Source organism: Auxenochlorella protothecoides, assembly GCF_000733215.1.
Source record: "Auxenochlorella protothecoides strain 0710 unplaced genomic scaffold scaffold18, whole genome shotgun sequence".
NCBI lineage: Eukaryota > Viridiplantae > Chlorophyta > Trebouxiophyceae > Chlorellales > Chlorellaceae > Auxenochlorella > Auxenochlorella protothecoides.
Window position 1 is genome coordinate 1,102,881 of NW_011934213.1, and position 22,718 is coordinate 1,125,598.

At 63.3% G+C, this 22,718-nt stretch overlaps 10 protein-coding genes across 10 annotated transcripts in view; 4 read left to right on the plus strand and 6 right to left on the minus strand.

Moving 5' to 3' along the window:
- The window catches only part of F751_1999 (Extracellular basic protease), a gene marked incomplete at both ends in the record, with an annotated part of 4,334 nt that extends 1,702 nt beyond the window's left edge, over nucleotides 1-2,632 (minus strand). The window contains 5 exons of the mRNA XM_011399706.1: nucleotides 240-326; nucleotides 704-1,007; nucleotides 1,235-1,928; nucleotides 2,224-2,398; nucleotides 2,537-2,632. Of these exons, the coding sequence (XP_011398008.1) occupies nucleotides 240-326; nucleotides 704-1,007; nucleotides 1,235-1,928; nucleotides 2,224-2,398; nucleotides 2,537-2,632 (1,356 nt within the window). The remainder of the gene's footprint in view (nucleotides 1-239; nucleotides 327-703; nucleotides 1,008-1,234; nucleotides 1,929-2,223; nucleotides 2,399-2,536) is intronic.
- A 2,727-nt stretch (nucleotides 2,633-5,359) lies between these two features.
- Nucleotides 5,360-7,079, minus strand: F751_2000 (Geranylgeranyl transferase type-2 subunit alpha; the record flags this gene model as incomplete). The annotated part of the gene is made up of 5 exons (XM_011399707.1): nucleotides 5,360-5,691; nucleotides 5,848-6,042; nucleotides 6,235-6,358; nucleotides 6,665-6,879; nucleotides 7,022-7,079. 5 exons carry the CDS (start codon nucleotides 7,077-7,079, stop codon nucleotides 5,360-5,362), a joined length of 924 nt encoding a protein of 307 aa, XP_011398009.1.
- A 612-nt stretch (nucleotides 7,080-7,691) lies between these two features.
- F751_2001 (Actin-related protein 4) lies at nucleotides 7,692-11,168 on the plus strand (the record flags this gene model as incomplete). The annotated part of the gene is made up of 8 exons (XM_011399708.1): nucleotides 7,692-7,856; nucleotides 7,974-8,129; nucleotides 8,241-8,317; nucleotides 8,494-8,612; nucleotides 8,869-8,961; nucleotides 9,996-10,162; nucleotides 10,386-10,868; nucleotides 11,016-11,168. The coding sequence occupies 8 exons, from the start codon at nucleotides 7,692-7,694 to the stop codon at nucleotides 11,166-11,168; spliced, it is 1,413 nt and encodes a 470-aa protein (XP_011398010.1).
- F751_2002 (13 kDa ribonucleoprotein-associated protein) lies at nucleotides 9,179-9,682 on the minus strand (the record flags this gene model as incomplete). The annotated part of the gene is made up of 2 exons (XM_011399709.1): nucleotides 9,179-9,514; nucleotides 9,635-9,682. 2 exons carry the CDS (start codon nucleotides 9,680-9,682, stop codon nucleotides 9,179-9,181), a joined length of 384 nt encoding a protein of 127 aa, XP_011398011.1.
- Nucleotides 11,169-11,525: 357 nt separating the features above from the next.
- On the minus strand, nucleotides 11,526-12,583 carry F751_2003 (putative oxidoreductase; the record flags this gene model as incomplete). The annotated part of the gene is made up of 3 exons (XM_011399710.1): nucleotides 11,526-11,868; nucleotides 12,029-12,249; nucleotides 12,416-12,583. The coding sequence occupies 3 exons, from the start codon at nucleotides 12,581-12,583 to the stop codon at nucleotides 11,526-11,528; spliced, it is 732 nt and encodes a 243-aa protein (XP_011398012.1).
- Nucleotides 12,584-13,309: 726 nt separating this feature from the next.
- F751_2004 (hypothetical protein) lies at nucleotides 13,310-15,045 on the plus strand (the record flags this gene model as incomplete). The annotated part of the gene is made up of 4 exons (XM_011399711.1): nucleotides 13,310-13,436; nucleotides 13,612-13,823; nucleotides 14,022-14,480; nucleotides 14,776-15,045. The coding sequence occupies 4 exons, from the start codon at nucleotides 13,310-13,312 to the stop codon at nucleotides 15,043-15,045; spliced, it is 1,068 nt and encodes a 355-aa protein (XP_011398013.1).
- A 1,789-nt stretch (nucleotides 15,046-16,834) lies between these two features.
- On the plus strand, nucleotides 16,835-18,176 carry F751_2005 (Proteasome subunit beta type-6; the record flags this gene model as incomplete). The annotated part of the gene is made up of 5 exons (XM_011399712.1): nucleotides 16,835-17,063; nucleotides 17,179-17,258; nucleotides 17,396-17,568; nucleotides 17,751-17,879; nucleotides 18,107-18,176. 5 exons carry the CDS (start codon nucleotides 16,835-16,837, stop codon nucleotides 18,174-18,176), a joined length of 681 nt encoding a protein of 226 aa, XP_011398014.1.
- A 281-nt stretch (nucleotides 18,177-18,457) lies between these two features.
- Nucleotides 18,458-18,887, plus strand: F751_2006 (Zinc finger protein 207; the record flags this gene model as incomplete). Its single annotated transcript, XM_011399713.1, has 2 exons — nucleotides 18,458-18,529; nucleotides 18,642-18,887. 2 exons carry the CDS (start codon nucleotides 18,458-18,460, stop codon nucleotides 18,885-18,887), a joined length of 318 nt encoding a protein of 105 aa, XP_011398015.1.
- A 1,721-nt stretch (nucleotides 18,888-20,608) lies between these two features.
- F751_2007 (hypothetical protein) lies at nucleotides 20,609-20,818 on the minus strand (the record flags this gene model as incomplete). The annotated part of the gene is made up of 1 exon (XM_011399714.1): nucleotides 20,609-20,818. One exon carries the CDS (start codon nucleotides 20,816-20,818, stop codon nucleotides 20,609-20,611), a length of 210 nt encoding a protein of 69 aa, XP_011398016.1.
- Nucleotides 20,819-21,157: 339 nt separating this feature from the next.
- Nucleotides 21,158-22,718, minus strand: part of F751_2008 (Eukaryotic translation initiation factor 3 subunit D) — a gene marked incomplete at both ends in the record, with an annotated part of 3,225 nt that continues 1,664 nt past the window's right edge. The window contains 4 exons of the mRNA XM_011399715.1: nucleotides 21,158-21,315; nucleotides 21,460-21,919; nucleotides 22,007-22,258; nucleotides 22,439-22,531. Of these exons, the coding sequence (XP_011398017.1) occupies nucleotides 21,158-21,315; nucleotides 21,460-21,919; nucleotides 22,007-22,258; nucleotides 22,439-22,531 (963 nt within the window). The remainder of the gene's footprint in view (nucleotides 21,316-21,459; nucleotides 21,920-22,006; nucleotides 22,259-22,438; nucleotides 22,532-22,718) is intronic.

The window sequence follows — 22,718 nt, forward strand, 5'->3', positions numbered from 1 at the left end:
TCTTCTTGGGGGTGGGGCGACTTCTTCTTAGGGGGTGGGGGCGACTTCTTCTTGGGGGGTGGGGGTGACTTCTTCTTGGCGGGTGGGGGCGACTTCTTCTTGGCGGGTGGGGGTGAGACCTTCTTAGGGGGTGGGGGTGAAACCTTCTTGCTCGGCGGGGGTTTCTTTGAGAGCGAGGGCGAGGTGGTTTTGGGGGGTGGGGGCCCTTTCTTCTGGGGGGGTGGGGGTGGCTTCCTTACCGATGGCGGGGGTGGAGAGGTCTTGGGGGGCGGCGGGCGCTTGACGGGCGGGGGCGGGCTCTTCTTCGGGCTAGGGGGTGGGGGCTTCTGCGCAGGGTTTGGGGTGGCAGCTGGCAGTGAGGGTTCGGGTGCAGGACCCGAGGATGGGGTGGGGCCGGGGCTCGGGCCAGAGGGGGTCGGCACGGCGGGGCCCGAGGCAGGTTTGGGAGGGGGGGGGGAGGGGCTAGTCTGCACCGGACAGGGAAGGGGTTAAAGGCACGAGTTCAGAATGGGCATCGGGATGGGTGCCGGCGGGGGTCCATCATTGAAGGATGGGGTCACACCACAGGGGGGGTGTCCATCAGGAGGGGGCGGGGTGCGGGCATGGCAGGCGTGGTTTTCCAGACCGGGCGTGGGTTCAGGGGGTGGGCACGGGGGCAGGGGCCTGGGACTCCCCAAAACAAAGGCAGAGGGTAGAAGCTCACCTTGGGGGGCGGGCTGGGTGGGAAGTCCGCCAGCACTGCCGCGACGGCCTTGGCCACGTTCAGCCGGCGCGCAGAGGCGACGTAGCCCTTGAGCGAGGCCAGCGTGTCGGCGTTGGCCAGCAGGTAGGCTCGGATGGCCGAGTAGGTCAGCGTCTTGCCGCGTGACAGCGCCGCGGCCTGCACCAGCGAAGCCGCCCCCGCCACAGAGGGCGTGGCCATGCTGGTGCCATACATGCGGCCGTACAAGCCGTTGTATGTCGTGCTCAGGATGTAATCGCCGGGGGCGCCGATGTGCACGCAGTCCCTGCGGGGATGGGTGCGGGTGTGGGGTTTTGGTGGATTGTCTTGGGTTGGAGGAGAGGTGGGTGGGAGGGGAAGGAGGGATGGTGCGGGTGGTTGACGCTCAGGCGAGGGCGGGGGAGGGACAATTCAAGGGCTGGGCAGGCACTCCTCTCCATCCCCCGCGCCCCTTCCCAACCCCTTCTTCTCAATCACACACCCATCCCAACCCTCCCCCCCCAAAAAACTCACGTCCCGTAGTTGCTGTAGGCGGACAGGCCATCGGACATGCTGGTGGCGGCGACGCTGATGATGTTGTCCAGGTTGTAGGAGGCTGGGTAGCGCGGGTTGGTGTTCATGTCGATGGCGCTGTTCCCCGCGGCGTTGACGAAGAGCTGGCCAGCGTCGCGCGCCTTGGCGATCTCGTCGTACAGGAAGGTGGAGTAGTCGATGCCGCCCCAGGAGTTGCTGGTGATCATCGCGCCCGCGGCGCGGCACAGCGACATACAGGTCATGGCGTCGGAGATGTACCCCGCCTCGTCATCCCAGATGAAGCGGCAGATGTAGAGCTTGGTGCGCCAGGCCACCCCCGCCACACCCAGACCGTTGTTCCCCGCCGCCGCCACGCTGCCCGCGGTGTGCGTACCGTGCCCCAGCGTGTCGTTGTAGTTGGCATAGGCGGCGGTGCCGGGGGAGGGCGGCGCCGCCCCCGTCACCTGCGGGATGGGCACCAGGTTCCACCCCCCCGCAATGTTGGCCACCAGGTCAGGGTGGTCGATGCGCGCGCCGGAGTCGATGACGCAGACCTTGACCGCGCCGGTGCCGGTGACCGAGTTCCAGGCCGTGTCGGCGGAGATGACGGGCAGGTGCCACTGCTGGGGGTACAGCGGGTCGTTGCTGGAGCGCTTCACCGTCACGCGGTAGTCGGGCTCTACCAGGGCCACGCCTGGAAAAGGAGGGTGGGGGGGTGGTGGAGGGGGGGGGAAGACGACTAATGCATGCTCAGGCATGTGTGTGTACGTGCTACACTGGGGATCATGATCCTGCAGACGAGGCATGGCGGCCGGCTGGCGGCCGGCGCCGGGGTCGCACGGCCGGCCATCGCCAATCTTTTGGGGTTTCAAGGTGGCACATGAATATGCAGCTGGGGTTCACTGCGCCGGCAGGGCTCGGCTGACACCATGCCCAGGTACAGGTTCCATTGGCCCCCTTTCCCAAAACGCTGTGCCAGGTGCACCCACTCTGGAGGGTGGAGAGCTTGGCCACCTTCTCGGCGACGGTGCTGTCGTCGATGATGTCGTACACGCCCACGGAGTCCACCGCGGACCTGGTGTACTTTAGGCCCAGTTGGTCGTCGGACATGGTGCGCACGGTGTTGTCCTTGAACTTCACCAGCACCCGGCCGGAGGCGTACGACTGCGGGGGAGGGCGAGCACCAGTGTCGGCGGTCCTGTCCCGGACGTCCGGACAGCGGGTGTGCATCCGGGAAGACTGGCGAGGGCAGGGTAGAGACTCTTAACATACCGAGACCACCGAGAAATCATTCCAACCTACCTGAGATGCAGCGAGGCTGACAGGGAGGGACAGGGCCACGAGGGCGAGCACCGCCCGGATGCTGGCTCCCAGTCTGACGGAGGAAGAGAAGCGCATGACGGACAGCCGGGCGAGCGTTCGATAACTGGGAGAGGCGCAGGTGTAAACCTGAAGTGAGATGTTGGGTGAGACATGTGGCGTTAGGGGGGGGAAAGGGCCCCGGTAAGGGTTGAGGGAGGAGGTGGCGGGAGGGGTTGGAGCATGGGATTGGGAACTTCATCCCTCGTCTTGTGAAACACAATAATGCCTCTGGAAGCCAGCGTAAAACATACATCTCACCTCTGGAACGTGAAGTCGGGGACACGACCTGGAGGAATGGGCCTTAATGGCTGATGTTTCGAGGCCTCGCGGAGGACGACACTGCACAATGAACAGCACGGACCTCAGCCGACCCTTCCTGTGAACAGGACTCAACCTTTCAATACAAAAATTTGTTGATGACCGTAATTCGCACGAGTCTATACCTTTCCCTGGATGCACACTTGCCCCTCGAGCTTTGGGGGCAGCTGCCTAGGTCCTCGGAGGAAAGAAGAGATTGGCTGCTCGAGAAGCGGGTCCCTGGTGACCGCAGCATGACCCGGAGGCCTGGCCGGGCATATTTCTGAACTCCACGTACCCCTAGCATGAGGAGTCCATGGTCGCTGCCGCAACAAAATGAGATCATCTGTCGGTTTGTGGAAGCAATCTGCTGTCGCCCAGGATGGGCTTCCTCGGATGTGTCTTTGTAGATTCTCGTAAGGGGTCGATCTTCTGCGATACACGCAATTGGAAATCCAAAGTCAGGTGCTGAGGCAATCGTCATGCCGCCTAAGATACCATTATGCATGTAGTCTTCACATCTGGTCAGACTGATGCAGGCTTTCAATCCTGCAAGCCCGCCCTGTCTCGGCCTGCTTTCGGAGGTATAGGGCGGCTTGGGGAATCAGCGTGCCACCTGAGCTCGCAAGGATCTCTGAGGTACGTCATCTTCGATCATTCGAGGCGCAGTCGAATGCTCGCTTTCCTCTATGGTCACATTGAGGGAGGGGATAAAGGCTCACTGGACATCAAGTTGTACAACAACCCGCCACTGCTCCAATCCCAGCGGGACGAAAAGGGCATATGGAGCCATCAAGGAAAAACAACACGCGTTGGACAGTCGGTGCTGTGATAACCAGACGGGTGTCTGCTGGTCCCAGGTCTCCTTGATAGACAGGGCAATCGAACGCTTTGTGGTTTGCATTCGCGCCCTGAGGTTGCGGGACCGTCCTAAGGGAGCAGGAGCGATGCAGATTCACTGACATTTACATGCACATGTATATATGTTGGACCTCAAAGAGTTCATTACATTGGAGGAGTATATTGTCCTGATAAACGCGATCCTTTGAGCTTGAGCTGGTAAATTTGCGGGGTGAGAGCGGACTGTGAGTGTCCAAGTGAGTGCAGGCCCCTCTACACACAAGCGAAGCCCCCGGTGGCACTCCCGAAAACAATATACTCGCGATGGGAAAGGCGAGGGCGTCTATAAGGTTGACAACGGTAAGTTCACAAATGGGAGAGCAGCTTCGCTTTCTGAAGGACAGTGCAATGGTGAGCCGACTCGGTCGCAAATGATTGGTGACATGTATCAGCTCAGGCTTCCGCGACATTGCAGAGCGATAAGACGCCGAGAGCAGCTTCTTCTGGTTCGGCCGTACCTGCACATGTGCAGCGCAAAGTCAACAAGAAAGTATCTTTCCTCAAGAGTATGTAGAGCTCGGAGGGTGTGGGCAATGGTGTGCAGATCTCCTTGGGTTGGTGTGAAACTTGTTGATGCATGTCATACTATTAAGAAGCCGCTAATGCATGCTACCAATGACTGCAAGGGAGACTGAGACCTACCTTTAATCCCACTTCTGCCCTCACCACAGAGTTAAGCACCGCAGCAGCCGCAAAGCAGCTTAAACCCACCTCGTCGGGTGTCAAGGTTCGTGGGGGAGAGACGGTGGCAAGCAATCCTGATGCCAGCCAAAGTTGCAATCCCAACCATAAGGGGCAGGTTCTGTGCTGACAAAGGGCAGTCCACATGACATGCTCACAGCCCCAGCAGGGATGATCCTGGCATGACCAGTTCACCTCCGCACCGGCCACCCTTCCACCTGCTCCACACTGGTTGTTAACAGAAGCGGCGGCGGCCCTCTGTGGCACTCTCAAACTATTCGGCGCTCGCAGAGGCCCTGGGCGCCGACCCCTCGCCCTCCTCGCGGTCAGGGTCTGGCCCAAGGCAGCGAGGAAAGGGCGTCAAGACACTGAAGACCAGAGCAGCCTTGGGGTGCGCAGGCGGTTGTTCTCAACATCATCAATGTGCTCAGTGGAGTTGCTTGTCTGGGGCATGCTCTCCAGAGTACCTGGTTGCTGAGGCCACTGTGTAGACCCACCCTCTCCCCCACCCCTCTGACTCTCAGGAAATCGGAGGCAGAGCGATTGAAGAGTGTGCTGAGCAACCCTGTATTCCAGGCAGACCCCCTGGCAGCAGTGAGGAGTCATCTGGAGGCCACGCTCCCGAGCGCCCCCCCTCCCGCAGCGCCCACGATTCCCCCCGCCCAACGGCGCAAGGAGAAGAAGGCGCGGCGGAAGCAGAGGGGCAGCATGGAGGAAGATTAGGAGGAGGCGCGTCCCGCCCATCGTGTGCTTGCATTCACAAGAGCTTGGGAAATGGGACATTCTCTTTGCACCACAGCGAGGCAAGCCAAGAGGATGAGGGCGGGAGGAGGGCTGGTACTTGTCCGACAGATTCATTTCCTGAGCCTCACATCAGGTATACTCTCACACAGAAGCACGTGCAGAGACGCTGCAAGCGTGCCTGTAGTATCCGGCTCGGTATGGGTCCAACCCTTCCAGATCCTCCCACGCCGCCGCGGCCGCCACGCAGTCCGCGGCCTCGCCCCCACTCCCTCGCCCGGCGCTGCCCCCCGCCGCCCCTCCCACCCTCTGCATCAAGCCCAGGAGGTGGGCCCGGGTCTTCCTCGCCCACACGCTGCCGGGCTCCAGGTCCAGGAGGTCACTCACGAGCGCCAGCTGGCACCCCAGCACATCTGCCAGCCTGGCGCGCTCCGCTTCAGACTCGGGGGCGGCCTGCCAGTGCGCCACGGAGCACCCTGTGTGGTGTGATGGAAGAAGGTGCTGCAGGCGCCAATGTGCATGTCCTGGGCAAGTGCAGGAGGCAACCAGCAGTGTCCCTGAATATCATGGGAGTACCTTTGCAGTCTCGTGCCACACACAACCCTGCCTACTGGGCCTCCCCTCCGCCTCACCCAGCAGCCACCGATGGTAGATCCAGCCGCTCTGGTCCTCGGGCTCAGTGAAGAACGCCTGGCTGACCAGCTCATACTCGATCTCCAGCGTCTGGTGGAGCACCAGGGCACCTGTGGCTCCTGCGCGGCTGCTGCTGATCATGGCCTGGCGTTCTGCGGCTGCAGAGGGACTGTCGTCGGCAGCAGCAGGCACACCTGCCCTTTAATCATTTTAAAAGGGGGGAGGTTGAGCAGGTCATCGAGGCGGCGTGATGCTTAGACACCATCCTCAGGTCCTGCCGCGCCGCTTGGCCGCTGCTGCCAGAGAGCAGGCATCCACCCCTCTCGCCCACCGTCTGCCCCCCAGCATTTGGCTCCAGGCCAACCTCATTGCGTCCAACACCTCACCTGGCTCAGAGTGCAGCAAGGGGAGAAGTTTGGAGCGGTAGTGCCACGCAGAGTAGTTTGAAAAGTTGTGCTGGATCTTCCTTGTGGTGTACTCCAGCTCCCTCTGCACCGGCATGCCCATCAACTGTAGACAGGGTAGGGAGTGGTGGGCTGATGACGAGGAGTTGGGAAGGTGGGGCAAGGAAATGTGAGCAGGGGTGAAACTGAGCAGGATGGATGCTGCAGCCTCCTACAAGGCCCTCTGTGAACATGGGTGCAGGGCCTGGTCCTCCAATTGAAGCCAGGGTAGGGACAGCGCATCAACTGTGTCTCATCAGCTGCCTGAGTGAGCAGCCCTCGTGCTTCCCCCCTGCACCATCGGTGCTCTCCCAGGACCCCAGAGTCTCGCAGTCTCTGCCACCCCCCATCCCCAAGACCCAGCACCCCCTACATCGGCCACAAAGCGCCGATATGCCCAGCCATGAAAGTTTCTGTCGTCTGCATCCAGGAGCGTCTCCACCAGCGTGATTTCAGCCTCCAGTGACGTCAGCCGGTGCCCGATCACCCACTTGCGGTGGTGCCAGGCCGAGTACGATTTCAGATTGCGGGTGAGTGCCCGCAGCGTGAGCGCCAGCTCCTCCGCTGCCGCCTGCATGGCCTGCTGACCTGTTTGTGGAAATGTCATAGGTTGGCCTGGAGCCAGCCAACTCACGGCACTCCAGAATGCTCTGTGTTTGTGAAGACACCCACCGCTCAAGATCAATGTGATATCATTGTCGCTGCCTGGTCCTCAAACCAGAAGACCCACCTCCCTCCTTAAACACTGGGACGAGGGCCTCTCTCCTGTGGTTCCAGGCCGTGTACATCTCCGGGTTGAGCTCCAGGAGCCTGGCTGTCAACTGCAGCTCTGCCGGACCTGCCGGCCCAGCCGATCTGGCCTGGAGCACAGCAGCATTAAGACGCCCCAGAAGCTCAGCCTGCGGAGCAATACACGATGGAAATTTATGGATCACAAAATATTGAGCAATCGATTAGTGAGTCATTTGCTGCATTCAACGGTACAGTCTTTCCCATACCTTCTGGGCCGTGGCCTTCACCCGCTCGGGATCGGGTGGCCCCTTTGCGCGTGGCCTGCCGTGCATAATTCAATAACGCTAGTCTGAGTAAGTAATTTTGGGCGAGCTATTGTGCGGGATCCCAGCCCACATCGTCGATTGTCATGTTTGAGATTTGAGCTCCTTGTCATCGAGCGCGCTGTCAGTGCAGAGTTCGCGCTCGGAGTGGGGCCGAATGCCTAGCACCGATCTGCCACATGCTGAGTGACGTTACATCCTGAATCATCCCAGTCAGCCTCCTAGATAAGAACAACGAGAGGAAGGGTGACGCGGTATCAAAGGCCTGGCACCCGGACCAGCCACTTGATCCCCCGTCCTGGTGACAGTGCGGTGCCATGTATGGAGGAGGTGAGAGGTGCTGGTATGTGGACGCATGCACATGTACATCATTGGATTGCTCAGCCTGATCGCTGGGATGCCGTCCTGTCAATCCCAGATGAGGTGAATGCCGTGGTGGTGGACCTGGGGTCCTTCACTGTGAAAGTGGGCTATGCTGGAGAGGACACCCCCAAGCACGTCTTCCCCTCGGTGAGACACGTTGTCGAGAATGTTTGTATCATGTTACCCTTGTTGCCGAAAGCCCGAGGCCTCGTGAGTGGGGTACTGAACAGGTCATTGCCCGTGTTGTGCCCCCCCAACACCCAGCTCACCCTTGCCGGCATTGATCCAAAATCACAGGCCCTTGGCAGCATTGACTCCCCTCCCAATGGCGATGCCATGGAGGTGGATGGTGTCGGCCCGTCTGGGAGGACCTTCAAAGTGGGCACAGCCAGCCTTGCCGTGCCCCAAGATGGGCTGGAGGTGGGCATAGAGGGCCAACACTCTTGAGGTTGGGTGGCACCATGCAGGGAACGAGAGAGGAAGCTCATTGCTAGCACTTGGGATTGAAAAATGCACACTACCTGCTTGCAGGTGATTTCCCCATTCTCTGAGGCTGGAGTCCTGGAGGACTGGGACGCCCTTGAAGCACTCTACAACCATGCCTTCAAGTGAGTTTCACGGCCCTGCCAAGCTGGGCTGGAGAATTTGAATGGCAGGGCATGAACTTGGCGAGGAGTCCCGGACCTCTTTTGGATGACATGGTCTCAGACTGTCGGTGGCGGCGCATCACCCAGCCCCGCAGGACTGCCTGCCTTGTCATCATTCCCCCACCATGTCACCACAGGGATCAGCTGCGGCTCGACCTCAAGGAGCATCCGCTCATGCTGGGAGAGCCCTCAAACACACCCCGCCCAGTTCGGGAAAAGCAAGTGGAGCTGCTGTTTGAGAGATACGACACGCCTGGTGGGTTACCCTGGGTGGGGGACCGTGCCAGATGCCGAGCAGAGAGGGGTGGGGGAGGATGCCACCTACCCACCAACCCAGGTGAAAGGGCTTGAGCGTCGACATCATAGAGTTCACCTGCAGAGGTGCCCTTGGCTATCGGCAAGTGCACCAGGGCACTGCCGACCAAGTAGAGGCCGCAGCTCTCGCTGCACATTCGCCCCGCCCGGCACCGTGCTGTAAATCTCACCCGCCTCCCCGAAACCCCCCAATGCAGCCGTCTTCCTGGCGAAAAACGCGGTGCTGAGTGCCTTCTCGACGGGGCGACAGACGGCGCTCGTCGTGGACGCCGGACACGCCCAGACGATGGGTGCGTGGCTGTTTTCTTTGGTATGGAGGCATGGATGGGTGGGCAAGGCAGGGCTGCGGGCAAACCTTCCCAGGCGCCGCCGTGGCCCACATCCCATCAGTACACTGTGGACTGGGCGGCGGCGGCAGCACTTTCCCACGGCTTTTACACGGACTGGACGGCCAGGCACCATGGTGCATCGGCAGGCGCAACGGTGGCCAGGCAGGGGGTGAGCTGCTCAGATGAGCAGCTTCTCGATGGCCAGCTTCAGCTGCTGCACCTGGTTCTTCAGCTGGCTCCCCTCGTTGGAGGTGACGCTGGCGGCGATGACGGGGCGGGAGACGCCGCAGGCACGCCCCAGGGCGGCCTTGGAGGCGACGAAGACGTAGGGCACGTTCTTGTCCTCGGCCAGCAGGGGCAGGTGAAGCAGGATCTCGATGGGCTCCGTGTCGGCGGCCATGACGATCACCTCGGACACGCCGCGGTTCAGGGTCTTGGTGGCCTCGTTGGCGCCCTTCTTCAGCTGCTTGTAGTTGGTGGCCTGCTGGACGATCTCCAGGATGGTCTGGGTCAGCTGCGGAGGTGGGATGGGTGGGAAGGTTTGCTTCAGCTGCACATATTTCTCCTGATTCCGGTCATGTTTTGCATGCATGCATGCCGTGGGGCGAGTTTTCGGGCTCCCACCGCCCCGTACTTGTGCATCCGCCAGCGGGTACGCCTTGGGGTTCACAGCCTCACTCATGGTGGATCCTTGGCTGATCACAACCCGTTTCCTCGGGGTTTAGCGTTCGAACGTGTGGACAAGGCAGCGGGCCTGGGGAGTGGCCGCGCTCTTACTTCGGGCCGAGGCGGGCGCGCGATTCCCGCCAAAACTTTCAGGGGCCTCAATCCACGTCAGCACGAGCAATCCTCATTCCCCTGACCTTAAGTCCAGCTCCAACTGCAGCTCTGCCCGCGCTTTGTCGTGCATTCAACCTTCTGATAGCCACCAAGGCCTGATTGTCTTCCTCTGCGCAAACCCATCCCCCTTCCACGCCTGCTCCTTTTCCCCGCAGTGGCGGCCGTGCATGACGGGTATGTGCTCCAGAAGTCGGTGATCCGGAGTCCCCTGGGCGGAGCCCTGCTGACGCGGTGCCTCATGCACTCTGTCCAGTCCGGCGGCACGCGCATCCACCCTCGCTTCGACTTCCAGAGGGTCGAGACCGTGCCCGGCCAGTTTGAGGTGGGCGGGCATGGGCCGGTGGCGGAGGTTTGAGTTCTGACCTGGCCGAGGCTATGATGGCAATGGCAGGTGGAGGGACTGCGTCGACAACGGTGCCGTGATGGATCTGGCTACCCTGTTTGGCCCGGGCGGCCGTCATTCCACCCTGCAATCTTTCCCCCTCCAGCAGCCGTGACGCTCACGCTGGCTCCCTGTTACCCCTCCCTTCCTTCCCCCCCTGCAGGTCAAGTACGAGGCCAGGAAGTACCGCGGGCCGGATGGCGAGCTGCACGCCGTGACGGCCACCGACTCCTACCGCCGCCACACCGTGCTGTCCATCGCGCAGGACCTGAAGGACGCGGTGTGCCGCGTCTCCGACGGCCCCTTTGACCCCGAGGAGAACGCCAACATCCCCCAGGTCACCTACGAGCTGCCCGACGGGCAGGAGATCCAGGTGGGCGCCGACCGCTTCGCCGTGCCGGAGGCGCTGTTCAACCCCGGCCTGCTCGCCAGGTACGGCGCGGAGGGTGCGCCGGACGACGCCGCGCCGGCCCCCGCCCCCCTTCAGGCGGCGGTGAATGAGTGCGTGGCGCGCTGCGACGTGGACGCGCGGCGCGAGCTCTACGCCAACGCGCTGCTGACCGGGGGGACCGCGGGTTTCGCCTCGCTGCGGGAGCGCCTGGAGCGCGAGGTGACCGAGGCAGCGCCCGCCCTGGCCCGCGTCAAGGTGCGGGGAGGGGGGAAAGGCGCCTCTGTGAGCCCTTGCAGCAGCGGTCTGGGCTGGCGAGGCGACTCTGGCCGGGCCGGTGAGCTCGCATGACCATCTGATCGCAGGCCGCTCACCCCCACACCTCACTCCTCCTCCCACCAACAGCTGGTGTCACCCAGCAACCCCGTGGAGCGGCGCTACAGCGTGTGGATTGGGGGCTCGGTGCTGGCCAGCCTGGGGTCCTTCCAGCAGATGTGGATGTCCAAGGCCGAGTACGCGGAGTATGGCCCGGGCCTCATCCACAAGAAGGCGCCGTGAGGGGGTGGGGGTGGGGTGCGGGGCGGTGGGGGTGCCCAGGCGCGGAGGTGGGAACCCCAGGCGTGGGACCTGAGCACGATGACGCGCCGATAGTGCCAACCCCCTTGCGACTTCTGAGAATACATGTGAGGCAGAGCGCGTGTCGCGCTGGCAGCAACAATGAGGCACACCATTATTTCAACGAGGGCTGGCAGGGGTGCAAGCACCAGCAAAGAAAAGGGTCTGAGAAGGTGTGCAAAGCGTCATATGGGGAGGGGAAGAGTTTGTGGCAACGAGAACAGATGCATGTACATGTGATGCATGCCGGGGCTGGTGCAGTTGCGAGGGCCTGTTGCAGCCCCACACCCCCCACCCAGCCTACCAGGGGATATCGGTCTTGTCCCAGGCGATGAAGCGGCCGTTGTCCTGCATGCCCGCCCCCCTCACGATGTCCAGCAGCTGGCGCACGGCGCGCTCCCTGGTGAACAGCTTGTCGTCACGGATGTTGCCCTGGTAGGGTGCCGACAGGTCGGTGTCCACCGTGCCCGGGTGCAGGAGGAGGCAGGCCACCCCCATCTTCTTCCGCTCCGACTCCAGCCCCGCGCAGCGCACCAGCTGGTTCAGGGCTGCCTTGCTGGCGCGGTACGAGTACCAGCCCCCCAGCTTGTTGTCGGAGATGGAGCCCACGCGGGCGCTAAGGAAAGCCAGCTTGGCGGGGATCCTGCGTGGTTGGGTCGGTGGTTTGGGGGAGGGAGGGGTGGATCTACTGAGGGGAGATGCCAGCGCTTCGTCCAACAGTCAGCTTGGACGATGGAGCGTCGACTCTGTGGAATGTATGACATTGTGATCCCCCTCCATGCCCGCCCGCCACTCGGACGCACTCGTTGTCCTTGCCGAAGCGGCTCAGCAAGGGCATGAAGGTCCTGGCCACCAGGATGGGTCCGATGGTGTTCACCGCAAAGCTCTGCTGCAGATTGGCCGACGAAATGCCCCGCAGGGAGCGCTCCGGTTTCAGTCCTGTTGCCTGGTCCTGCAGCACGCCCGCCACGTTTATCAGAGTACTCAAGCAGGGAGTCACGGCGGACACCTCCTTGGCGGCCTCCTGCGACAGGGGAAAGGGGATTGGTCGGTGTGGGTGGAGGCCGCTGCTCCGTCATGCTCTGGGCATGCCCCTGTGCGCAGAACAGGCCAGGAGCGCTGCACTTGTTGTCTACGCCCAGCGAGAGAGACCCAGACCCAGCTCTTGGCCTCCCCCCTTCATACCCCACCTCGATGCTAGATTCATCAGTGGCATCCAATTTTATGACGTGCAGGCGGTCTCCATGCTCCTTTTGCAGGGCCTGGAGGTCTGTGGCAGCTGCAGGGGAGCGGCAGGTGGCGAACACGGTGCCCTTGGCGTCATCTGTCAGGAGCTGCCTCACGAACTCCAGCCCCATCCCTCGACTGGCTCCTTGAATGAGGTACGAGGAAGGAGTCTCGGCCCCGCCGGACGACTGGGCCTGTGTCGCGAGGCAGCGGACCAGGGTGGGAGCCTGGTGCAGGCGGCCAGTCAGGGCCAGCCTCGTCGCCATCGAGATGGAGCGCATGTGAACGAGGGACATCGCGCACGATCAATGGGTTTGGAGGCGCTTATGGTCAAGACATTTTCATATATATACTGCTCTCCTGCAGGTGGTGGACCGTATTGTGCGGTGGGATGGACACCGCACATCGAAAGGTGGAAATTTTGTGATGAAGTCCCCACGTGGTAGACTTCCCGCCCGGAAGTGATCTCACTCTGACAGCCATGCAGATGTCTCCAACACGGTTGCAAACGCTCCGTCACGCCATGATGCAGCCATCGGGATCGGCCCATACTGCAAAGAGCGTGCGAAGGCTCAGGGCGCGGACCACGCGCCACGGCCAGCCGGGCATGGCGGCCGAGAGGCACGAAGAAGCTGTCCCGCAGCTGGAGCGTGTAGAGGGAGCACTTCCGGAACGGGTGCGAGTTCCAACCAAAAGACAACAGCCGCCCCCAAGCGGCTCTAAAACCTCGCAGTAAAATTTGCTGTAACTCGAAAGTGTTGCTGACATCACATCAGGACAAATCGTCTCGCTCCCACCCCGCCGCGCCGGGACTCTTGACCCCAGCCTGTCCGGGCACCTGCTCACCGGTGTTCGCCATGGTGGAGACCCGTTCCACCACCCACGACCTGGGTGGCTCCCCCTCCAAGCTCCAGGAGCAGCATCAGAGCACATGGATCCGTGAGAAGGGCGGCCTCAAGGGCGCCAAGACCCAGGCCAGGAGCCGTGAGTTCCGGCACTGGGAGGAGGGTGTTGTCCTGTCAAAGGCCGTGGCCGGGGGGCGGCTCTGGCCCGGGAACGTATCGAGCCCCTCCTCTCTCACCCATCCGCATGCCAATGCACGACCCTCTGCATCGCTCACGGACGTTGTTAACGCCCCCCTTTCCTCCCAAACCTCCAGTCGCGCAAGGCGGGCTGTCTGTCCCGCAGCTGTACGTGCTGCTGGGCCTGGCCTATGCCCTCCTCTCCCTCCCCCTCATGTTCGGCCCCCGCACCACCGCTCACTGGCTCTACGGCAGCGCGGCGCGGCCGGTGGAGGACCAGCACGGCCACACGCTGGGCCTGGTGGCCACGACCCTGGTCACCATCGTCTCCGCCGCCTTTGCCCTCGAGGTGAGGGGTCCGAGGGCCGTATCAACAGGGTCGTCAGCCTCCTAGCCTGCGCCCTGCCATTCCTGTGTCACTGGCTCGGCCCTGGATCCATCTGATGAAGTGCAGAGAGGATATCCAGCGCCGCAGCGAGCGCCAACCTGCAGCACCCCTCATCCCGAACCCCACCTTGGACTCCTCACTCCCCGGACCCTCCCACAGGAGGCGTCGCGCAAGCACACCAAGCGCTCGGCGGGGCCAGATGTGCTGCGCACCGGCCTGGCGGCTTACGCCCTGCTCTCCTTGGCCACCCACTTCTTCTACCCCGCCACGCTGAGCCCGCTGGCCGCCGTGCTGGTGCTCCTCACCCACGGCACCACCCTGGTCCTGCTGGCCAGCCAGGCCCGTGTGTCGCCCCCCGACAGCGCGCAGCGCGGGGCCCAGACGGTGGCGGACGGCGCGCGCGCCGCGCTGCGCCTGCCCCACGGCAGCATCCTCGGCCGCCTCTACCTGCTCCTCTCCCTCGCTGCCCCGGCCCTGGGTGCACTGGTGGTGCTGGTGCCCCAGACCTCCCTCTATCACACCCTGGGCTATGTCTACGGCGCCTCTACCCTGCTCCCCTGGAAGCTGTTTGGCGTGGGCATGCTCACCATCGCACCCGCCGTCACCCTCACCCTCAAGGTCGGTAGGGAGAGGTGGTTTGGGAGTGGCTGTGTGTCGTGTGACTGTCAGCAGCAAGTGCGGCATGGCAGGGAGGGTGGGTGGGCAGGCGGTGGTGCAGTGATTGCATGGCGTGCGGAGACCCGGACCTCGCCCCAGAAAGGCGCCCTCGCCGCGCTTTCCTCTCCGCCGCCTGGCGCTGTGGCGCTCTGGGCGTGCTCTGGGATGCTTCAGTCACAAACATCCCCTCCTCCTGCATCGCATGGATCCGCTGCGGCTCCCGTCTGCAACCTCCTCACCCCCCTCCCACACCCAGGACAAGGCTGAGGCGGGACTGCTGAGCCGCAGCATCCCGCGCACGCTCAACGCCGGCCTGCTGGGCGCCTCCCTGGGCCACCTCCTCATCTTCGGCCCCATCCTGGCCCAGGCGCACGGCGGCGCCCTGCTCCCCTTCATCGTGCTGGGGGCCACGCTGGCCACCCTGACTGCCATCCTGGGCTTCACCGCCCCCGAGCTGGAGGAGCTGGCGGAGGCCGCCCTGGCCGAGCCCGAGACGGAGGAGGCGGTGCACAACCCCAAGATCTGAGACCGCGGAGGGCCGCCGCAGCGAGCACCGCCCGCGTCGGAGGCCTGGAAAGGCCACGCGCCCCTGTACTGACCCCCGCGCCACGCTTTGAGTTTCCAGCCCGTGAATGGAAAGCCGCTTGCGGATGAAGGGGAGGGGTTGGTCTCAGTGCGGATGACGGGGTGTGGGAATTCTGAAGGGGGAAGTTTACAATGTGAGTGGCACTGCTGTATCTGGGAGAGGCCTGGTATCCTGCTGCGCACTCATGGGTGCTGAGCAGGGCCCTGCTGATCCCTTGCCCGAGCCAAGTCATACATCGACCATTCAAGCAATGGGTGGGATACATTGCAACCTCATCATCACTGCACACACCAATTTGAGTACACATGCAAGCTGGCATGGAAGCTCAGTGACCGGATCTCCGTCTGAATTTGATTCGTGGGAAGGGGACTCTCCATGATGGTTGCCCGATGTGTCCAATTAGGGACAATGTGAGTTGCCCAGTTTGTTGGCACTCGGGGTAATCCCAGTTCGTCTGCGTCCACATAGACCTTCCACTTTCCGTCATGCAGCTTCAAGTGCTACAGTATAATGTGGCGCCGAGTGCTTTTCATGGATATCACTGATTGCTAGACTCACCAGCACCCAAAGGTCTTCATCCAAGCTGAAGTCACTGGCCAATTGCATGCCATTCGTTGCACCCATCCCTGTGTGAACCGGTTGAAAATCCTGATGGCTTCCCTCTCAGCATCTTGGCCCATCTCGTTACAGTTTTCCAGATCCAGACAATGCACAGCTGGGCCCCTTGAAGGACGACGCTATTCTGTAGCGTATAAACAAAAAGTCCAGATCTGCGCGACTCCGAAGTACAAAAGTTGGCAAAAGCCCCACAGCAACTAAATCATTCGGTTCTATTTTAGACGAATTACAGCCGCGTCGGGCAGACCTCGCAGAAGAACACCATGCGTCGGCACCAACCGAGGGTCTCGCTGAATAATCAGTATATAATCTACGTTTATTACATTACTATCATTCATCGGAGTATTCCGACTTTCTTAAATGCCATCTACTGGGGGAACCCGCACAGGTTCGAATCCTGTCGGCCGCGATCTCGATCTGCGGCTGTGGCCGAGCGGTTAAGGCGGTAGACTAGAATGTTCCTCTTTTGCCACATTTTCAGTCCCTGTTTTACTCCATAAGCAGCTTCCATCACGATTCATCTTTCCTTGAGGCTGCAGACTGTCTATGAGACCTACTGGTGTTTTCTGTTTCTAGAACTTCCAGCCACCTCGATGCCTTGTTCAAGATTGCACATCGGCAGTGTGAGTTGTTGTGGAAGTCCTCAGTCTCCCGGGGCGTGACTTGCATGCCCCGCACTCAATTTTCGAGCGTTGTGCTCTGGTAACAGGAGCTCGTGAGCGAGGAGCAACAAAGTGGCCAGGAGAAGGGACAGGTAACCCTACTCAAGGCGCCGCTGCTCAATTCAAAGCAACCCCGAACACACATGGTGAGCTCTTATCGTCAACAAATTGAATCCATGTGGTCTCCCTGTCAAGCAGCTGAGCCTGTGGTTTTTGAATGATACTCAGGTTCTGGCAATGCGCTGTGGGAACAAGACCCAGGGGCGCTTGCGCCTGAGCAGGTGACTGTCCGCATCCAGTGATCAAGGGCACATCGCAGCGTTGATAGCTCGGGCTTGTATTTTGTTCCTCCACCCATTCGCAGCAACTCACTTTTCAGATCAGTGTAAACCTACCTAAACGTGATAAAAGCAAGCCTTAAATCCATCACCCCGGGCCACCCTGGGAGCATGGACTGCAGTGGTGAGCACAACCCCTCCTCCACGTCACCTCCCCACACCGGGACAACTATAGTGGCAGTGACCTACGCGGGAGGGGTGGTCATCGGTGCCGACTCCCGTGTGAGCACCGGAAACTACATCAGCAACAGGGCCTCCGACAAGATCACACCGCTGACGGACAGGGTGTACCTCCTTCGCTCAGGCTCGGCGTCCGACACCCAGGCCGTCTCCGACTATGGTGAGGGTATAGGCTTACACTTGCAGTTTCTCCGATCCTTAAGCGCATCCGCACCCTAATCGTTACGCCCCGGCCCCCCCCCGGCCAAACTCGTCCTCCTTGTCCACCCCCGCAGTGCGCTACTTCACCGAGCAGCACGAGTCCCAGCTGCAACGGCCAGCTCTGGTCAAGACCGTGGCTGGCATGATCAGATCGGTGAGTGAGTGCCTGAAGAGCGGGGGGCCTGGGCAGCCCTGTCATCCCATGAGGCGAACATGCATCGATGTCCCCCCTCGATCAGCCCGCGCCTGTGGCCCCTCACCCCCACGCCCCACCCAACACACCGGTACCAGATGAACTACCAGTACAAGCACCTGGTGGGCGCGATGATCGTGGCGGGGTGGGACGCGGCCGGCGGGCCTCAGGTGTATGGCTGCCCCATCGGCGGCACCCTGTCCAAGGAATCCTGGACCACTGACGGCTCCGGCAGCACCTACATCTGGGGCTACCTGGACGAAGAGTTCAGGTGCGTAGTGCGACCGGGGAGAGGTCGGGATGCGATCCCCCGGCCAGGGGACTGCTGATGACGGCAGAGGGTGCCAGAGGAATGCTTCGGGGAGAGCCAGCCACCCCTGCCCCGGCAAGACAGTCGATGACCTTGCGCCGCCCACCTCGCGAAATGGTGCGCCTGCGCCGCCTCCGTTGCAGGGAGGGTATGACGCGGAGTGAGGCAGAGGACCTCGTGGCCACTGCGCTGGAGCTGGCCATGGCCCGCGATGGATCCTCGGGCGGCGTGGTGCGACTGGTCACCATCACCGAGAAGGGGGCGGAGAGGAGGTGCGTGGCAGTGTGAGGGGTTGGGGAAGGAAGGTACGTCGTGGTCATGGGCGGAGGGGTGATGTGGAGGTGAAGCGAGGTTGGGATGCAGGGTCAAGCAGGATGGAATGGGGGACTGGAGTCCGCCCTGAGCATGCCTGGCCCATGGGAGAGAGCCTCGGCGTCTCGCCGCCCCCTATGCTGAAGGACCTTCACCATCAGCCACATTCAATGCGTGATGGTCGCAGACTGATCAAGCCGGAGGAGCACCCTGTGCTCTGGGACGAGCTACCGACGCCTCTGGGCGTGGTGGTCTGAGCAGCTGCAGTGTGAAGCCATGGGGTGACTGAACGTGGGCTTGTCATTCTGAGCATCGATGTGAGGATGCCAGAAGAGTGAGGGACTCAGCGATGTACAAAATACAAGCTGCTCTATGCAGCAGCCGATTAGAGGGCTCCCAAGATGAGATTTTCGCGCCCGCTCCGGGGTTGGTGCCCAGCACCACGAGAGTCGCGTCGGGCCACGCCGTGGCGACACTTCTTCGCTGCCTCTAAAGAACGAAAGCTGTAACGAAACTCGAGAGGGAGGCGCAGTGCACGATGGTGCGGAAGAGGAGGCGGCAGGAGGAGGATGTCAAGCCTTGGTGCTTTTACTGCGACCGGGAGTTCCAGGTGAGCTCGCAGGGAGGCCGTGATTGACGCCGCATTGGGATCTCGAGAAGTGCGTTGCCAGTCATGCTCATGACCCCGGCTTCCACCCCACCACGCCGCACACGTTCCGCAGGACGAGGCCACCCTCATCACTCACCAGAAGAGCAAGCACTTCAAGTGCGAGACATGTCACAAGCGTCTGGTGACGGTTCGGGCGCTCGCCGTGCACTCCTTGCAGGTGATGAAGCCGTGGCAAGGGGGGGGTTGTCAGGGAGTGACTGTGGAGGGGTTGGGGGTCAAGCTGGAGCCCTGCTGCTCGCCGTGCTCCCCTGTCAATGCCAGCACCGCAATGGCAGACCTCCTCCGTGCCCCCCTATAGGTCCACAAGCACCCTGTCACGGCCGTGCCTGACGCCCTGCCCGGGCGAGAGAGCCTGGAGTTTGACGTCTTTGGCATGTCTGGCGTGCCGGCGGGCATGCAGCGAGGCGGCCCCATCCCCGCCGCCCCCGCGCCTGCGGAGGCCGCCCCGGACCCCGGCGTGGGCGGGTACGGGCCCCCCAGCCTCGCCCCGCCGGGCATGGCGCCGCCCGTCGGTCGCGCGGCGGGCGGGCCCCTGCCGGCTTACGGCGCGTACCCGGGCATGCGCCCCGGCGGGCACTACCCGGGGCAGCAGCAAGGCTACGGGCCCCCGCCGCCCATGGCCCCAGCGCCGGCCGCGCCCTACGCGCCCGCGCCCTACGCGCACTACCCCGCGGCGGCCCCGCCCCCGGCGCACGCGTACGGGGTGTATCCCCCGGGCCGGGGCCCACCGCCCGGCGTGGGCGCATACCCGGCCGCCGCCCCGGCGGCAGGGCCGCCGGGCGCCGCGCCGCACGCCCAGGCGCCGCCCCCCGGCGCACGACCCCTCTTCCCCGCCGCCGCTGCGAGCCAGCCCCTCGGCAACGGGACAGTTCCCGCCGCCGCCGCCGCGGGGCCTGGGTCTGCTGCACCCGGCGCCCCGCCTGCCGGGCCGCCCCCAGACATGGGCATGGTGTGGGGCGAGGAGGGCGTGAGCATGGAGGAGCGCCGCGCCGCGTTGCCAAAGCACGCCGCCCTGGCGGCGGGGAGCTGCGTCGAGGCGCTGGTGAGTGCCTGGTCTGTGGGGCGCAGTGTGTGCATGGCTGGCTGGCGGGGTGGGGGACAGGGAACTGAGGGTGGGGGACAGGGAACTGAGGGTGGGGAGTGGACGCGTTGGATGGCGCCGCGGACCGGCACCGCGATACCCGGCGTGCTGTGCTCTCAGTAGGTTTCCCTGGATTCATGACCTGTATACTTGACCAGACGCCACCCGAACATTGGAAGCAATCTCTCCATCGCCCTGCAGAAAGCGAGGGACGAGGCGGCGGGTATGTCCCAGTCCGCGCAGACTCTCGCAGGGCCGGGCCCGGGCCCTGGGTCCCAACCCCCGCCGGCCCCCGGCCCACCCGGGGTCCTAGTAGCGCAGCCCCAGCCGCCGCAGGGGGCTTACCCCTACCCGCCAGCCCGCCCTCCCCCACCGGGGTATGGGCATGGCTGGCCGCAGCCCCTGCAGCAGTATCCCCCGCCTGCGTATGGGTACGGCCGAGGGCCGGCAAACGGGCCGCCGCCGTCCAGGCCGCCCTACCCCCAGGCGCCGCCGCCGCCGTACAGGCACTGAGGCGGGGGGAGGGGGGTGCTGCTGCCCTTGCCTGCGACGCTATTCTGGCCCACACCGGGTGAGAGGGGAGTGAGCCTCACCAGACCACAAACTACCTTCTAGGCCTGGAGTGTGTGCAAGGAGCCCTGTGTGTACAAGCATGACACCCAGAATGTACCTAGGAAGGCAGTGGGCGGGTGTGATGATGTGGTCCAAGGGCTGCTCCTCGAGGCGCAGGCACGCCGATGCCTGCATGCTGCCGCAGTTGAGCTGCGCTAAACCCAGCAGGGCAGGCACCAGCTACACCCAGGGAGCCACTGGGGGCATTGCATCTGCGTGTAGGAGTGCTGTATTTCATTTGGAAAGGTGTGATGTGTCGCTGGTGCTGACATACTGGTTTGCTATTGCTGGTGTTCAAGCTTGCACAAGCCCCAAAGCGTGCCTTTCTAATAGCCTGCCCTAGGACTTCGAGCCTCACTCGTAGCAGCTGCCCTACATCGATCTGGCCACGCTTTAAACCTTGTTCTGTTGCAAGACGCCGCTGATCGACCACAGCAGTCTACAAGTCGAAGCAGGGCTCCCGCCATACGCTTTGTAAAGGGTAGGAAAACCCATTTTCGAGTTTTCGGTTGCCGCGTGCAAAGAAAGTAGGTCATCAAAAGGTTCTGGGTTCGAGTCCCAGGAGGGAGGTCGGGTCGCTGTCCCCACCTTTGTGCTCTCCCTCTGGCGCAATGGATAGCGCGTTTGACTTCTACTCTTCAGCTTTTTGTCAAGGAGTGGAGACAATTGGTGGTGCCTGCCACCATTGAGAACAGGCTGCGCCTGGAATGCGGCGATGGACACGAGACGGTACAAGCGCCATGGTTGACTGCGCTGTCCCCTGATACGCTCTCAGATGTCAAAACGCATCTCAACCTCACCCCATGCCCATGTCGGATGCTTACAGACAGACAGGGCCACAAGCTTGCGCCCCCTCAGAAACCCATGCCGCAACATCACTCCTCCTCGGGCGTCTCCGGCGCCGCGGCGGCCTCTGGCGCCTCTGCCTCCGCCGCCTCCTTCTTGGCCTCGGCCTTGGCCCTGGAGGCCTCGGTGGGCACGGCGTAGAGCCGCAGCTGGGGCTTGTTGGGGTCCCGCACCAGCAGGTACGTGCCTGTGGGGGGCGGGTGGGGAGGTACATGTCGGAGGGGAGGGGGAATTGAGTAGGAAGCCTCGCACTCATGACCGTCGTCGCAACGAGGGGGACTCCACCTGGCCCCCTCCCACACACTGCAAAGAAGCCAAACCGGGAACCCACCATCCTCCTCCATGGTGTCGTAGCAGAGCTCCAGCAGGGCGCGCACGATACCCCACGCGTTGTCCATGCTCAGGTTCATCTGCGCGGCAAAGTCGGCGGGCTTGACCGACTGCGTGCCCAGCAGCAGGTGGGCCTCGCTGGACTTAGGGCTGGCGCGCGTGACGTAGCCCAGCTTGATCACGTCCACGCCCGCCATCAGCGCGGCGGCGGTCCACTTGGCCACCTTGGCCGCGTTGTTCTTCAGCTCGGTGGCCAGCGCCGCGCCGCGCTGGTTCTCCAGCTTGCTCCGCCAGTCGATGCCCGACCACTTGGGGTCGAACTCGTTGAAGGCGTGCACGGCGAGCAGGGCGGGGGCGGCCGCGGCCGCGGCGCCGCCCTCGGTGCTGCCCAGCGCGCCGTCCACGCCGCAGCGCACCACCAGGTCGATGTCGCCCAGCGCCCAGCGCCGGTAGCGGTACGCCTCGCCCGCGACGGGGGCCGGGGGCGCAGACCCCGGCGGCGGTGCGGGCCCCTCCAGCGACGCGCGCTCGCCGTCGGCGCGCAGGACCTGAGCGCGGAAGGCGGCGTGCACGGCCGTGGCCTCCGCGCTGAGCTGCTGCAGCCCGTCCAGCAGCTTGCGGTCCTCGGGGATGGGGTCGGGGCTGGTCTCGCCGTTGGTCACGTAGTCCAGGCTGCTCCCGGGCCGCTTGTCCAGGAAGAGCAGGTCGCCGCGGCGCGTGACCACCATGTCCCAGGGGTACACCGACCGCGGGCTGGCCATCAGCGTGGCCACCAGCTCGTCGGTGGCGAAGACGTGGCCCTGCTTGGCCGCCGCCAGCGCGCGCAGCACCGGGTCGGCCGAGGAGGTGGCGGGGCGGCGCGGCGGCGCGGCCGCGGGCGCGCGCGCCAGGCGCACTGCGGTGCGCGGCGTCACGCGGTCCGCGGCGCGGTCGTAGGGCGCCAGGCTGCCCGCCACCGCCAGGTCCTCGGGCTCCCCCACCCGGCTGCTCATCTTGTGCAGGGAGGTGAAGGGCACCGCGTCGCCCAGCACGCGCCACTCCGGCCGGATGTCCACCGAGCTGGAGTAGGTCACCTGGGGTGACGGTGGATGGGGGTGGGTGGTGGAGAAAAGGGGGATGGGTATGGGGGGGTCATGGTGGTGACACCAATGGTATGCAATATGAGGAGCGTCTGGGAGGCAGGTCCCACGCTCCACCCCCCCCACCCCCCCTCCTACACACCCTGTTCTGATCGCGCCAGTTGTTCCAGGGGCGGCCGCC